The sequence below is a fragment of the Cyanistes caeruleus genome, chromosome 29 (genome assembly GCF_971803275.1).
Source record: "Cyanistes caeruleus chromosome 29, bCyaCae1.hap1.1, whole genome shotgun sequence".
Taxonomy (NCBI): Eukaryota; Metazoa; Chordata; class Aves; order Passeriformes; family Paridae; genus Cyanistes; species Cyanistes caeruleus.
Window position 1 is genome coordinate 4,547,466 of NC_141729.1, and position 11,413 is coordinate 4,558,878.

An 11,413-nucleotide genomic window follows, 5' to 3' on the forward strand; every position below is an offset into this window, starting at 1 on the left:
AACCCCCCCCAAACCCAAAGAAGAGACAAGGTGAAAATGAGTTACAAAAATAGTGGGTGGCATTTACTGGAACACACACCTCCAGGGGTGGCTGCAGGTGTCCCCAGGGGGGCTCTGGGTGTTCCCCTGGAGCCCTCTGGGTGACCCCGGGGAGAATGGGGGTGTCACAGGTGGGCTGTGGGTGTCCCTGCGAGTCTCTGGGTGTCTATGAGGGATCTTGGGGTGCTCAGGGTATCCGTAGGGGGATGGGGATACCCACGAGGGGCAGCTGGGGGTGTCCCCAAGGGGGTTGCTGGGTGTCCCCCAGGGTCTCAGGCGCCTTGTTGGTTTGTCTCGTCCTCCTCGCGTCGCTTCCAGATCTGCAGGAGAGCAAGAGGGGGTTGGGGGGGGCACAGGAGACATTCTGGGGGTACCACTGTCCCCTTGTCCCCTCACCTGGATGTAGGCCTCAGACAGGGTGATCATCTGGGGCAGGATGTCGGTCACCTGCAGGTCCTGCAGCTCGTACCACTTGCCTGTGCCCTGCCAGGACCCGGGACAGGGTGACTCAGGGGGGTCCCCGTGGCCCCCCAAGCCCCCTGAGGAGGGGACACTCACGTGGTGCAGGACGTGGATGCGGTAGGAGCCCTCTGAGGGCTTCCCGTCGTGCACGATGTTGGCGATGAGGTCGTAGGTGGTGTGGGAGTGCGCAGCCTGCACCTCCTCCGACAGGTATTCCCGCAGGTCCACGTTCCTGGGGACCCCCCGCACCCTCAGGGGGGCACTGGCCGCAGGGGACCCCCACAGCACCCCCACAACACCTCCAAGCTGCTTCCAGGTCCCTCCTGGACTGCTGCAGCCCCCCCAGATGCCCACATCACCCCCTCAGGTATCTACGTCCCCCTCCCAGGCGTTATCAACACCCCAACGCGCCCACGGATGCCCAGAAACACTCCCCAAGTGCACTCAAACCCCTTTTAGATGCCTATAAACCACTCAAAGCCCTCCAGGATGCCAAGATCCCACCCCAGATGCCCACACACCACCCTAAACACCTTCAAATCTCTGGACACTTCTAATCTCCTGACCCAGGTGCTTCCAAAGCCCCTCCGGATGTTTCCAGTTCTCCACAGATATTTACAACCCCCTCCAGACGCTTTCAACCTCCCCAGATACCCCCATCTCCTTTTAGATGCCCCTCCACAAGCTCCCAGGCCCCTGCCCATGGCTCACGTGATGGGGAAGTTGACGATGGTGGGGTTCTTCTCCACAAAGAAGTTGTTCTTGGTGAAGCGCTTGATGCAGAAGATGAGGTAGGGGGGCAGGCGTGTCAGCTGGAAACGCTTCAGGAAGTTCTCCTTGTAGGTCTTGTACTCCTTCTCGGTGCTGCCGTTGAACTTGGCCAGGATGCTGAACAGGGGCACCTGGGGGATGATGAGCTGCTCCTTCTCGTCCTTGTAGAGCGGCGCCGTGGGCAGGTCCAGGGTCAGGTACAGGAAGGTGGACTCCACCATGCGCTCCTGGTACTCGCTGTTCTGCAGCAGCTGCGCCTTCTCCTCTGCTGGCTGTGGGGCACCCACGGGACATCCCCGTTGGGTTGGACCCGTCAGCCCCGTGGACACATCAGACCCCGCTGGAGCCAACATCCCCCACTGGAGACAACATCCCCCGCTGGAGCCAACATCCCCCCACTGCACCCTTCATCCCCCACTGGAACCATCATCCCCCCACTGGACCCCACCACCCCCCACTGGACCCCACCACCCCCCATCTGACCCCAACGCTCCCCACTGGACCGTGACACCCCTTTTTTATTTTACCCTGCCATTCCCATTGCACTCCCCCAGTTCCCCAATTCTCCCCACAGGATCCCACTGGCACCCCATGCTGCACCCCAACACTCATCACCACCCAGCATACCCTGACACCCCTCCCTGGACCCCAACATCCCCCAGTGCATCTCAGTGTCCCCCATTCCCCCCCAGTCCCACCAGGTCAGGGTGTGGCAGCTTCTTGGTGAAGATGCGCATGGAGCCCTGGAACACGTCGGTGACGATGGCTGTGGGGACAGCAGGGGCTCAGCAGGGGGACAGCAGCCCCCGAGAGCCCCCCCAGAACCTCCCCCCACTCACTCTTCTTCTTCCTCTTGGTGCCGCCCAGAGCCGCGTGCAGCGCGTTCAGGAACCAGGACAGGAACTCCACCCCATCCCCTGGAACGGCAGAGCTGGAGCTGAGCCCGGATCCTGCTCTGCCCCCCGAATCCAGAGCCCCCAGAGCCAGTGCTGCCTCCCAAACCCAGCCCTGCACCCCCAAATCCCGCTCCAGCTCTTCCCCTCAAACCCAGCTCTGCCCTGTCCCCCCAAAGCCCACCCTGCTTGGTGATCTGGAAGTTCTTCTTGCTGCAGAGCACCACGGCCTGGAGCATCTCATGGGGGGACACGTGTGCCTTGAAATTGCGGGGGTTCCACAGCTTCCTCATGAGCTCCCCAAAGCGCTGCACCAGCAGGAACATGATGTCCCCAGGCGGGCGCTGGATGCGCCGGTAATTCTCCTCCTCCAGGAAGTAATTCCGCAGGGGCGGCACGTTAGACAGGGCCTGAGGACAGAGCAGGGGAGATTCAGCCCCGGGACCCCCAGAGGGGTGGTCTGGGAGGGTTTTGGGGCACTTCTGCAAACCCTGCGCTGCCATGGGAGTGAAACCTGTGGGAAATCTCAGAACAGACTGAGCTGGAAAGGATCCAGAGATGGGGTTGATCCCTGTCAGCCCCACAGAGGGGGTTTGGGGTGGGTTATGGGGGGGCTTTCACCCTAAAAGGCCACCTGCACCCCCCAGGTGTAGAAGAGAAGGTGGGATACACCCTCAGGACCCCCAGAGTGGGACGACTTTAAAAGGATTTCAGAGGAGATTCAGCCCAAAATGAAGGCAGCATCCCCAAGGAGCATATACCGTGGGACAAGAGATGGGAGCCATCCCCGAGACCCCCACAGCAGGATTTTGGGAGGGTTTCACCCCAGAATGAAGCCTTTAACCCTGGTGTCACCTGGAGCACAGCGTTGGCGTAGTCGTTGGCCTTGATGTTGTTGAGCCCCACGATGCCAGGCAGGTACGTGGTGCCATCGTAGGCCCTGGACAGCTTGGCCTGTTTGTCCAGGTGGGCGATGTGCTGGGCCGTGAAGGTGGGCTTGAGAACGTACTGCGGGGGGAGAGAGAGACCCCTCAGAGCTGGGGGACCCCAACCCAAACCCCTCAGAGCTGGGGACCCCAAGCCAAACCCCTCAGAGCTGGGGACCCCCGAAGGCGCCCCGCACCGTGATGTCCTCGAGCGAGGAGTCGATGATCTCGTAGTTGTCGGGCAGGCAGTAGAACTTGAGCGTGTGCAGGTTGAGGAACACGTGGTGGCTCAGCTGCACGCTGTGGATGTAGGCGTGGGACTTGAGGCCGCGGCCTGCGGGGACAGCGCCGTCAGGGGGACACAGAGCACCAGGGACGGGCACAGAGTCCCTGTGCAGCCGTGGGGACAGCGAGGGGGCACGGAAAGGATCCCCCGTGCCCACACAGCGAGGGTCCCTGAGCTCCCCCAACAGCCACCCCGTCCCTGGGTGTCCCCAGGGTGTCCCTCCCAGGCATCCTCTCTGTACCCCTGTCCCCGAGTGCCCCACGGCAGCCCTGGGGGTAGCCTTACCCTGGAAATACTTCCCGCAGACGAGGCAGGCGTAGACGTTGATGTGGGACAGGGAGATGGAGCAGAGCTTCTCGAAATCGAAGTCCAGGACACTCCTGGGGGGAGAGCAGAGTCACAGGGCTGTGGGGAGCTGGGGGAGCCCCAAAACACTCCCGTAACTCACTTGTTGATGGTGTCCAGGTAGGGGCAGTGCCGGCTGCGCTGGTCCTCAGGGTCAAAGCGCCCGTAGCGCACTGTGGGGGCAGGAGAGTGTTAACATGGGGGGCACAAGGACCCCAAAAGCACGAGGATGACGCCCCCTCCAGCCCCAGCTCCCTCCAGTGTCCCCAAACTCTGCCCAGAGCTGAGCTGGGGACACCCGGGATCAGTCCTGGTGACCCCCGGGCCCGGAATCCCCCCCGACACCCCATTCCCATCCCTCTCCTCCCGGTTACCCCCACACCCCATCAGCTCACAGGACGCTGGTGTCCTCCGGGACAGCCCGGGACACCCGGGACATCCCCGGGACACCCCGGGACAGCCCGGGACATCCCGATCGCACCGTGACCGCTCCCCAGTGTCCCCAGTGTCCCTTCACACCCCCAGAGCCCGATCCCCCCACCTACTGCCTCCCTGGCTCTCTCCACACCGGTCCTCCCTCCCTCCCTCCCTCCCTCCCTCCCTCCGGTTCCCCGCTCCCCATCCCGGTGTCCGGTCCCCCCTCACTCCGCCCGGTCTCGTCCGTTCCTCCCGGTTCCCACCGGCGGGCTCGGGCTCAGGGTCGGAGTCTCCATCCGGCTCCCGCTCCCGCTTCACGCGCACGGGCGCGGCGGGCGCGGCGGTGCCGGAGTCCCCCCACACGCCGGTGCCGGTGCCCGGTTCCCGCTTGACGCGCGCGAGATCCACCGGCAGCGCCTCCGCCGCCTCCCGCCGCGCGCGCTCCCGCTCCGCGTCCCGCCGGCCCCGCGGCCGCTCGGCATCGGCGTCGCGGCGGCTGCGGGAGGAGCCCCGGGCGGAGGAGGCGGCGGAGGCCCCGCGGGGGTCCCGGGGGTCGCGGTCCCGCCTCCCGCGGCTCGACATGGCGCCCAACCGGCGGCGCGGCTCTGCGCGTGCGCGGCCGCCGGGGGCGGGGAGCCGCGCTGCTGCGCCTGCGCACTGCCGCGCCCCCTGCCGGCGCGCGCGCCGCGCCCTCGGGGCTCTTAAAGGCGCCGCATCCCGGTACCGACCCCCGCCCCCGGTACCGGGATGGAGGCGGCGGCCACGACGGCGGCCCCGGGCTGGCGCTGCCGGCCGGGGGGACGTCTGGACATGAGCCACGGCTTCGTGCGGCACATCCGCCGCAACCAGCTCGCCAGGTACCGGTACCTCCCGGCCACCCCCGGGGACCCGGTCGTCCCCGGTCCGGTTTGACCCCGGTGCTCCTCGGTCCCCCTCCCCACCCCGTAACCCCGCCGCCCCGCCGGTAACGCGGCCCTTGGGGTGCCCAGGGACGCGTACGACCGCGCGGTGCGGCAGGCGCGGGGCCGAGCTCGGACGCGGCTGACCCCGGCCCCGGCGCGGCCCCGGCGGCCCGACCAGCAGGTGTACCGGCCCCACCGGGGCAGCGGTGAGCGGCAGCGGCCCCGCGGGGCACCGGGGGCGGCGGGGCGATCCCAGAGGTGGCTGCGGCAGGGGGAGGGGAGCGCCGGGACCGGGGGATGCGGGGGCTCCTGAGGGAGCGGAGCGCGCCCGGGGCGGGGGGACCCCGGGAGATGCGTGGGGAAGGGTGGGCCGGGACTGGGGGGCACCGGGGGTGGGGGCACCGGGGGCGGGGGGGCACACGGGGGGATGGGGAGCCCCGGCAGCCCCCCCTGAGGGTGCAGGTGCCGCAGGGGGGCCCGGGGGCGACGCCAGCGCGGGGCCCCAGCCCGAAACCCGCGGGACCCCCCCGGACCCCGCCCGAGGGCCGCGCCTCTTCTGCCTCGAGTACGAGGGGGACGACGGGCGGGTCACGGCTGTCATCGTGCACCAGGTGCGGCCCCGGGAGCGCCGGGAGCTGGGGGGCAGAGGGGGGGGCTGGGGGTGCGGTGGGTGGGGGTCCTGGGGGGCACAGAGCGCTGCTGTGGGGCTGGGGGTGTGATGGGTGGGGGTCCTGGGGGGCACAGAGCACTGCTGTGGGGCTGGGGTGTGATGGGTGGGGGTCCTGGGGGGCACAGAGCACTGTCCCGGGGCTGGGGGTGCCCATCGGAAGGGGGGAGCCCGTGGGGCAGGGGGTGCTGCCGTCATATGGGGGTGCCACAGGTCTCAGCTGCCACGGGGTGCTGTTGGTGGGGGTCCCACGGGACAGGGGACATCGCTCCCGGTGGGTGCCATAGGGCTGGGGCTCCGTGGGGGGCTGTGGATGGGGGCTCTGTGGGGCGGTGGGTGCTGTAGGTGGGTGCCGTGGGGCACCGGCAGCCGTGGCAGGCCCGGCGGGTGACGTGGGTGCCGCAGGGTGACAGCGCCGAGGAGGTGACACGCCGGGTGTGCGCCCGGAGCCCGCTGGAGCCCCCCCTGCGCAGGGCCCTGTGCCAGCGCGTGCAGGACGAGCTCAGCAAGCGCCGGGGCACCGGGTGACGCTGCCACTGCCACCCCCGTGGGACCGGTGCCATCCCCCCCCCGTGTCAATAAAGGTGCTGCGAGGCTCCGGTGTCTTTCACTGATGGGGGAAACTGAGGCACGGGGGGCGGGGGAGTGGGAAGTGGTGCGGCTCCTGGGTCCCCGACTGTCACATTCCTATTTGTCCCATGTGTCACCCATGTCACTGTGACACTGAGTGCCAAGTCCCCCAGTCCCTCCCAGGTATCACCATGTCCCTGGGGCCCTGGAGTCCCCATCCCCTCCTCAGGTGCCATTGTGTCCCCAGAGGCTGTGGTGGGGCCACAGCCCCCTCCTGCCCCCGGCCCAGGTTGGTGGCACCTCTGGCCAAGGCCAGGTGTCCCCAGGGTGTCCCCAGGGCAGGTCCCACGAGTGTGGTGTTGTAGGGTCTCCCCAGAGCGGATTGGGGGATTTATTGTGGGGGGTCCCTGAATGGGGGCCTTTTGTCACCCTGAAGATCACCCCACTGCTCTGTTTTTGTAGGGTCTCCCAGCAGCAAGGCACAGAGGGGCTGTTCCTGCAGGATCTACCCCAAACAGATTCTGTTTATTGTAGGGTCTCCCCAGAGAGGGTCCAGGGTGTCTTCATATGGTCCTGCTGGTTTGTTTTTGTAGTGTCTCTCCAAACAAAAGGGGTTTAATTCTCACAGGTTTTCCCCAGAGGAGGTCCAGCATGTTTGTTATTGTAGGGTCTTCCCAAAGATCATCCTGCTCATTTGTTATTGCAGGGTGTCCCTCAAGTAGATTCTGATGTTTATTAATTGTAGGGTCTCCCTGGAGGCTGTGGCACATTTGTTTTACAAGAGCTTCATGCAAATCATCCCGTTGGTTTGGGATTGTAGGATCTCCTCAAAGAGCTCCTGGTGCTTTTTGTAGTGTTTCCCTGGAGTGGGTCTTGGGTTTTTATTGCAGGGTCTCTCCAAAGCAGATCTTGGAGTTTATTTATTGTAAAGTCTCCTTGGAGATCATCCCAGTGGTTCATTATTGTTCTTGTAGGGTCTCCCCAAGCAGCTCCTGGTGTTTATTTGTCATGGGGCCCCCTCAGGTGTCCCCCTGCTCTGTCACGGGGTCCCTGCAGTGCTGGGGGGGTGCTTGGTCCCCCCCTGTGGGGTGGGGACAGTGCTGGCGCCAGTCCCAGGGGATGACCGTGCCAGGGCCAGCGCCAGTGCCAGACCCAGGATGAGGAGGAGGAGGAGGCCAATGCCCAGGGCTACCAGGTGCCACCGCCGATGTCTCCTGCGCTGGCGCCGCGTCACCGTCTGTGTGGTGCGGGTGAAGGCTTCACTCTGTGGGGACATGGAGAGGGACAGGGGACAGTCCCTCCAAGGGCTACAGAGGCCTTGGGGGCACCTATAGGAACAGGCAGACACCCCCCCAGCCCTTCCATGGCCCTGGGGTCTCTCCTCCTCAGGCTTTGTCCCCACAGTGTCCCACAGCCCCTTTGTGTCCCCCAGGACTATAGGTCACCCCAGGGTTTTATGTCCCAACAGTTTGTCCCTTTGGGGCTCTGAATGTTCCCCCTACAGGGCTCTAGAGCAAGTCTAGCCCTGAGATTGATGTCGCTATACTGTCCCCCCCAGGCTATATGTTCCTGTAACAGCTCGTGTCTGGGGCTTTATGCCTCTACAGTGTCCCCAGACTGACCTGTCCCTCCCCCGGTCCATGTGTCCCCTCTGTCCCACAGCTGTCCTGGCCAGCTCCAGGTGTCCCTCAGTTCCTCAGCCCACCCCCGGGCCATGCGTGTCCCCAGGCCCAGCTCTGCAGCTGCTCCAGGTGTCCCCTGAAGTGCCACCGCCCCCCCGGCCGCGTGTCCCGGGCTGTCCCCGCGGTCCCACCGCTTGTCGCAGGTCCTGGGCACGGCTCTGCAGCTGCTCCAGGTGTCCCTCCCGCTCCAGCGCCCGCACCACGTTCTGTCGCATCAGCTCCGCCACCTCCTCGGCCTCGCGCTGGCACCGCGCCAGCCCCGCCTGGGGACACGGGGGGACACGGGGGGACATGGGGGGACACGGGGGGACACGGGGGGACACGGGGGGACATGGGGGATGCTGCGGGAACACTGGGGATGTGGGCGCTGCGGCGAAGGGCCGTGGGGACAAAGGGACGTGGGGATGTCGGGACCATGGGGACACGGAGATGCCACGGGGACAGGCAGGGACACACCGAGGACTTGGGCACCGTGAGGAAGGGGGACAGGGGAACCTGGGGACACAAGAACGGCGGGGATGGGGACCAGGGGACATAAGGATCACGGGGATTATGGAGACACGGGGCACCGTGAGGAAACTGCCACCCTGGGGACAAAGCCTGACCGTGGGGACAAGGGCACCGCAGGGACATTGGCATCGCGAGGGGGGCACACAGGGACCACGGGGACAGGAAACCGGGGAGACGTGGGCACGGGGCCACCTGAGGATGGGGACCGGGGGGGACACGGGCACTGCGGGGCCAGAGCACACACGGGGACACCGGGACACGCAGGGACACCGGGACACGGAGAGACACCGGGACACGCAGGGACACCGGGACTCGCAGGGACACCGGGACACCGAAAGTCCCGCCCGGCCACCACCCCGGGGGGCCGCGTCCCTCCGTTCGGGACGGAGAGCCCGGGGGGCGGACCGGGACTGGCACCGGGGGATCCCGAGCCCGGCGGGTCCCGTGTCTCCCATCCCGGTCTGTCCCCTCGGAAAGCGAAAGCGAAAGCGGCGGTGGCGGCGGCGGCACGGGACTCACCATGATCCCGGTACCGCGGGTCGGTGTCAGGGCCGGTACCGGTGCGCCCGTTCCTGTACCCGTCCCGCCTCGGGCCCAGCGGCCGCCCCCGACGGGAGGGACCGGGACCGCCCCCCATCCCACCCCCGAGTGCCCGCAGCCCCGGGACAGCCCGACCCCCGCACCCCGGGACGGGGCTGCCCAGGACGCCCCACTCAACCCTCCGCAGCCGCCGGGTCCCCCATGTCCCCGAGACCCCCCTGTCCCTCCAGCCCTTCGGACCCCCCATGTCCCCAGGACCCCCAGTGTGGACCCCCCATGTCCTCAGGACCCCCAGTGTGCGCCTCGACACTGCCCTGTCCCCGAGAGAAGGGGCCCCACAGCCCCACACGTGTCGGTGTCCCCAGGTCCCTGCAGACGTGGGGCCACACCAGGACCCCCCGTGTCCCTGTCCCCACTCCTCCCCTTCTCCCCCCCCCGCCCCAGCCTCTGAGGGTGGCAGTGCCACCACAGTGTCCTTTGTCTCTCGGTGCCTGGCACCACCCCCGGTGTCCTGGCACGGCACCCACTCCTCTCCCACACGCATCCCCTCACGCCTGTCACACGTGTCCCCCTTGTGACCGCACGTGAGTGTCCCCACACAATCCCCACATCCCTAGGGCCTGTCCCCCATCATCTCCTCCCATGTCCCCATGCATATTCCTGTGTCCCTATGCCTGTCCCCCATGTCCCCATGCCCATCTCACTATGTCTGTCCGTGTCCCCACCATGTCCATCTGTGTCCCCACCATGTCTGTCCGTGTCCCCACCATGTCCATCTGTGTCCCCACCATGTCTGTCCGTGTCCCCACCATGTCCATCTGTGTCCCCACCATGTCTGTCCGTGTCCCCACCATGTCTGTCTGTGTCCCCACCATGTCCCCACCACACACACACACACATCTTGCTGGTTCTTCCCCTGTATTTGGGCCCTGGGGTGGCCATGTCCCCGTGGGGACAGTGGCTCTAGGTGGGGATGGTGCCAGTGGCCAGGAGGATGATGAGGATGAGGACAATGACGCCCACGAGGCCGAGGATGATGAGCAGCTTCACGTTCTTCCACCAGTAGCGCCGGGCCATCTTCTGGGACGTCGTGCGGAAGTGCTCTGACTGCAGGGACAGCACTCAGTGACACGGGGACCCTGACACCCTGGGGACCCCAATGGCCACCCTGGACACAACCCTGCCCACCCTGGGGACCCTCGCAGACCTCTCAGGGACACCCAAGGGTCCCATCCATCCCACTGGGCACCCTGCAGTCCCCTTAGGGACCCCATTCTCCCTTGGGAATCTTGTGCTTCTTGACCTGGGGTTGCAGCCCCCACCCTGGGGACCTAGAGCCACCTCAGGAGCCCTGCACAACCTTGTGGGCTTTGGGACCACCCTGGGGACCCCCTCACGAGCCTGCTGCCCCCCCTCACCGTGGCCTCTAGGTCCTGGCTCTTGCTGTGCAGCTGCTCCAGGTTCTCCCCCCGGGCCAGGATCCGCTCCACGTTCTGTGTCATGATGGTGGTGACCCCCTGCACCTCCCGCTGCAGCGCCCGCACGCGCCCGTCGCCCGAGGTGGCATCTGTCGCGACATCCTCCGGGACCCCCCCTGGGACCCCCGCCTGCAGCACGGGGCAGGGGTCAGGGGGGCGCCTCCAGCACCCCACAAACACCCCACAGCACCCTACAGACACCCCATGTATGCCCTGGGGCACTCTCAATGTACCCTCAGCACCCTACAGACACCCCAAAGGTGCCCACCAAGCCCCCCATGAGCACCCCAGCACCCCATGGGCGCCCCATATACACCCCCTGAGCACTCCCCACACCCCACATACACCCTACAGGTACCCCAAAGGTGCCCCGGTAGTACCCACAAGACACCTCACGTCCACCCCGAGCACCAAATGTGCACCCAATGGCACCCCACACATACCCCAAACACCCGTATGAACCCCAGAAACCTCAAAGGGACCCCCAAAGCTCCCCCGGGGCATGGCTCACCCCTATGAGCACCCCCTTGGCACCCCACAGACAGCCGGGGTCACCACGGCCGCCTCCCCACGCACACCCCAAACCCCTGCACGGCCCGGCGCCCCCGCAGGGACCCCCGCCCCATCCCCCGCTGCTCCCCCCGTGCCCCTCGGTGCCCCGGCCCCACCATGGTCCGTCCGGCCCCGCTCGGCTCCGCTCCCGCGGCGGCCCCGAACCCGCCCCGCCCGCCCGGGGCTTCCGGGAGCGGTGGCAGCGCGGGGCGGGAGGCGGGCCGGGGGCGGGCCGGGGTCGCGGCGGGGCCTGGGTCAGGGCAGGGTCGGGGGTCGTGGAGAGCCGGGGGTGGCGGGGGGGGATGGGGGGATGGGGGGGTCTGGGGGCGCTGGAAGGGGGCGGGGTCTCGGGGGGCGGGGTCTGATTAATGAG

At 66.9% G+C, this 11,413-nt stretch overlaps 4 protein-coding genes across 5 annotated transcripts; 1 reads left to right on the forward strand and 3 right to left on the reverse strand.

Annotated features, from left to right (window-relative positions):
- Positions 1-41: 41 nt before the first annotated feature.
- On the reverse strand, positions 42-4,751 carry USP39 (ubiquitin specific peptidase 39). Of its 2 annotated transcripts, XM_086865264.1 has the most exons (13): positions 4,674-4,751; positions 4,403-4,556; positions 3,826-3,895; positions 3,663-3,757; positions 3,289-3,425; positions 3,021-3,173; positions 2,350-2,575; positions 2,112-2,189; positions 1,971-2,038; positions 1,213-1,544; positions 598-733; positions 436-522; positions 42-359 (listed from the first exon to the last, which is right to left on the reverse strand). In XM_086865264.1, the coding sequence occupies exons 1-13, from the start codon at positions 4,719-4,721 to the stop codon at positions 312-314; spliced, it is 1,632 nt and encodes a 543-aa protein (XP_086721390.1). In that variant the 5' UTR covers positions 4,722-4,751; the 3' UTR covers positions 42-311. The 2 variants fall into 2 exon arrangements, with proteins under 2 accessions (XP_086721390.1, XP_086721391.1); XM_086865265.1 differs by having other exon boundaries at positions 4,403-4,743.
- A 44-nt stretch (positions 4,752-4,795) lies between these two features.
- On the forward strand, positions 4,796-6,304 carry C29H2orf68 (chromosome 29 C2orf68 homolog). The gene is made up of 4 exons (XM_086865303.1): positions 4,796-4,996; positions 5,129-5,247; positions 5,513-5,652; positions 6,114-6,304. Exons 1-4 carry the CDS (start codon positions 4,887-4,889, stop codon positions 6,234-6,236), a joined length of 492 nt encoding a protein of 163 aa, XP_086721429.1. The 5' UTR covers positions 4,796-4,886; the 3' UTR covers positions 6,237-6,304.
- Positions 6,305-6,784: 480 nt separating this feature from the next.
- LOC147648948 (uncharacterized) lies at positions 6,785-9,092 on the reverse strand. Its single transcript, XM_086865307.1, has 3 exons — positions 8,990-9,092; positions 8,092-8,223; positions 6,785-7,542 (listed from the first exon to the last, which is right to left on the reverse strand). The coding sequence occupies exons 1-3, from the start codon at positions 8,990-8,992 to the stop codon at positions 7,318-7,320; spliced, it is 360 nt and encodes a 119-aa protein (XP_086721433.1). The 5' UTR covers positions 8,993-9,092; the 3' UTR covers positions 6,785-7,317.
- Positions 9,093-9,911: 819 nt separating this feature from the next.
- On the reverse strand, positions 9,912-11,237 carry VAMP8 (vesicle associated membrane protein 8). Its single transcript, XM_086865308.1, has 3 exons — positions 11,157-11,237; positions 10,429-10,617; positions 9,912-10,117 (listed from the first exon to the last, which is right to left on the reverse strand). The coding sequence occupies exons 1-3, from the start codon at positions 11,157-11,159 to the stop codon at positions 9,974-9,976; spliced, it is 336 nt and encodes a 111-aa protein (XP_086721434.1). The 5' UTR covers positions 11,160-11,237; the 3' UTR covers positions 9,912-9,973.
- Between the last annotated feature and the right edge of the window lie 176 nt (positions 11,238-11,413).

Coding starts and splice junctions, on each gene's coding strand:
- LOC147648948 (XM_086865307.1), bottom strand. Junction 7,543..8,091: donor CCCAGGACCTGCGACAAGCG/GTGGGACCGCGG, acceptor ATGTCCCCACAG/AGTGAAGCCTTCACCCGCAC.
- VAMP8 (XM_086865308.1), bottom strand. Junction 10,118..10,428: donor GCCAGGACCTAGAGGCCACG/GTGAGGGGGGGC, acceptor CTGTCCCTGCAG/TCAGAGCACTTCCGCACGAC.
- USP39 (XM_086865265.1), bottom strand. CDS start 4,721: ATGTCGAGCCGCGGGAGGCGGGACCGCGACCCCCGGGACCCCCGCGGG. Junction 3,896..4,402: donor CCCTGAGCCCGAGCCCGCCG/GTGGGAACCGGG, acceptor CTGCCCCCACAG/TGCGCTACGGGCGCTTTGAC. Junction 3,426..3,662: donor CTGCGGGAAGTATTTCCAGG/GTAAGGCTACCC, acceptor CTGTCCCCGCAG/GCCGCGGCCTCAAGTCCCAC.
- C29H2orf68 (XM_086865303.1), top strand. CDS start 4,887: ATGGAGGCGGCGGCCACGACGGCGGCCCCGGGCTGGCGCTGCCGGCCG. Junction 5,248..5,512: donor CCGGCCCCACCGGGGCAGCG/GTGAGCGGCAGC, acceptor CAGGTGCCGCAG/GGGGGCCCGGGGGCGACGCC. Junction 5,653..6,113: donor CGGCTGTCATCGTGCACCAG/GTGCGGCCCCGG, acceptor TGGGTGCCGCAG/GGTGACAGCGCCGAGGAGGT.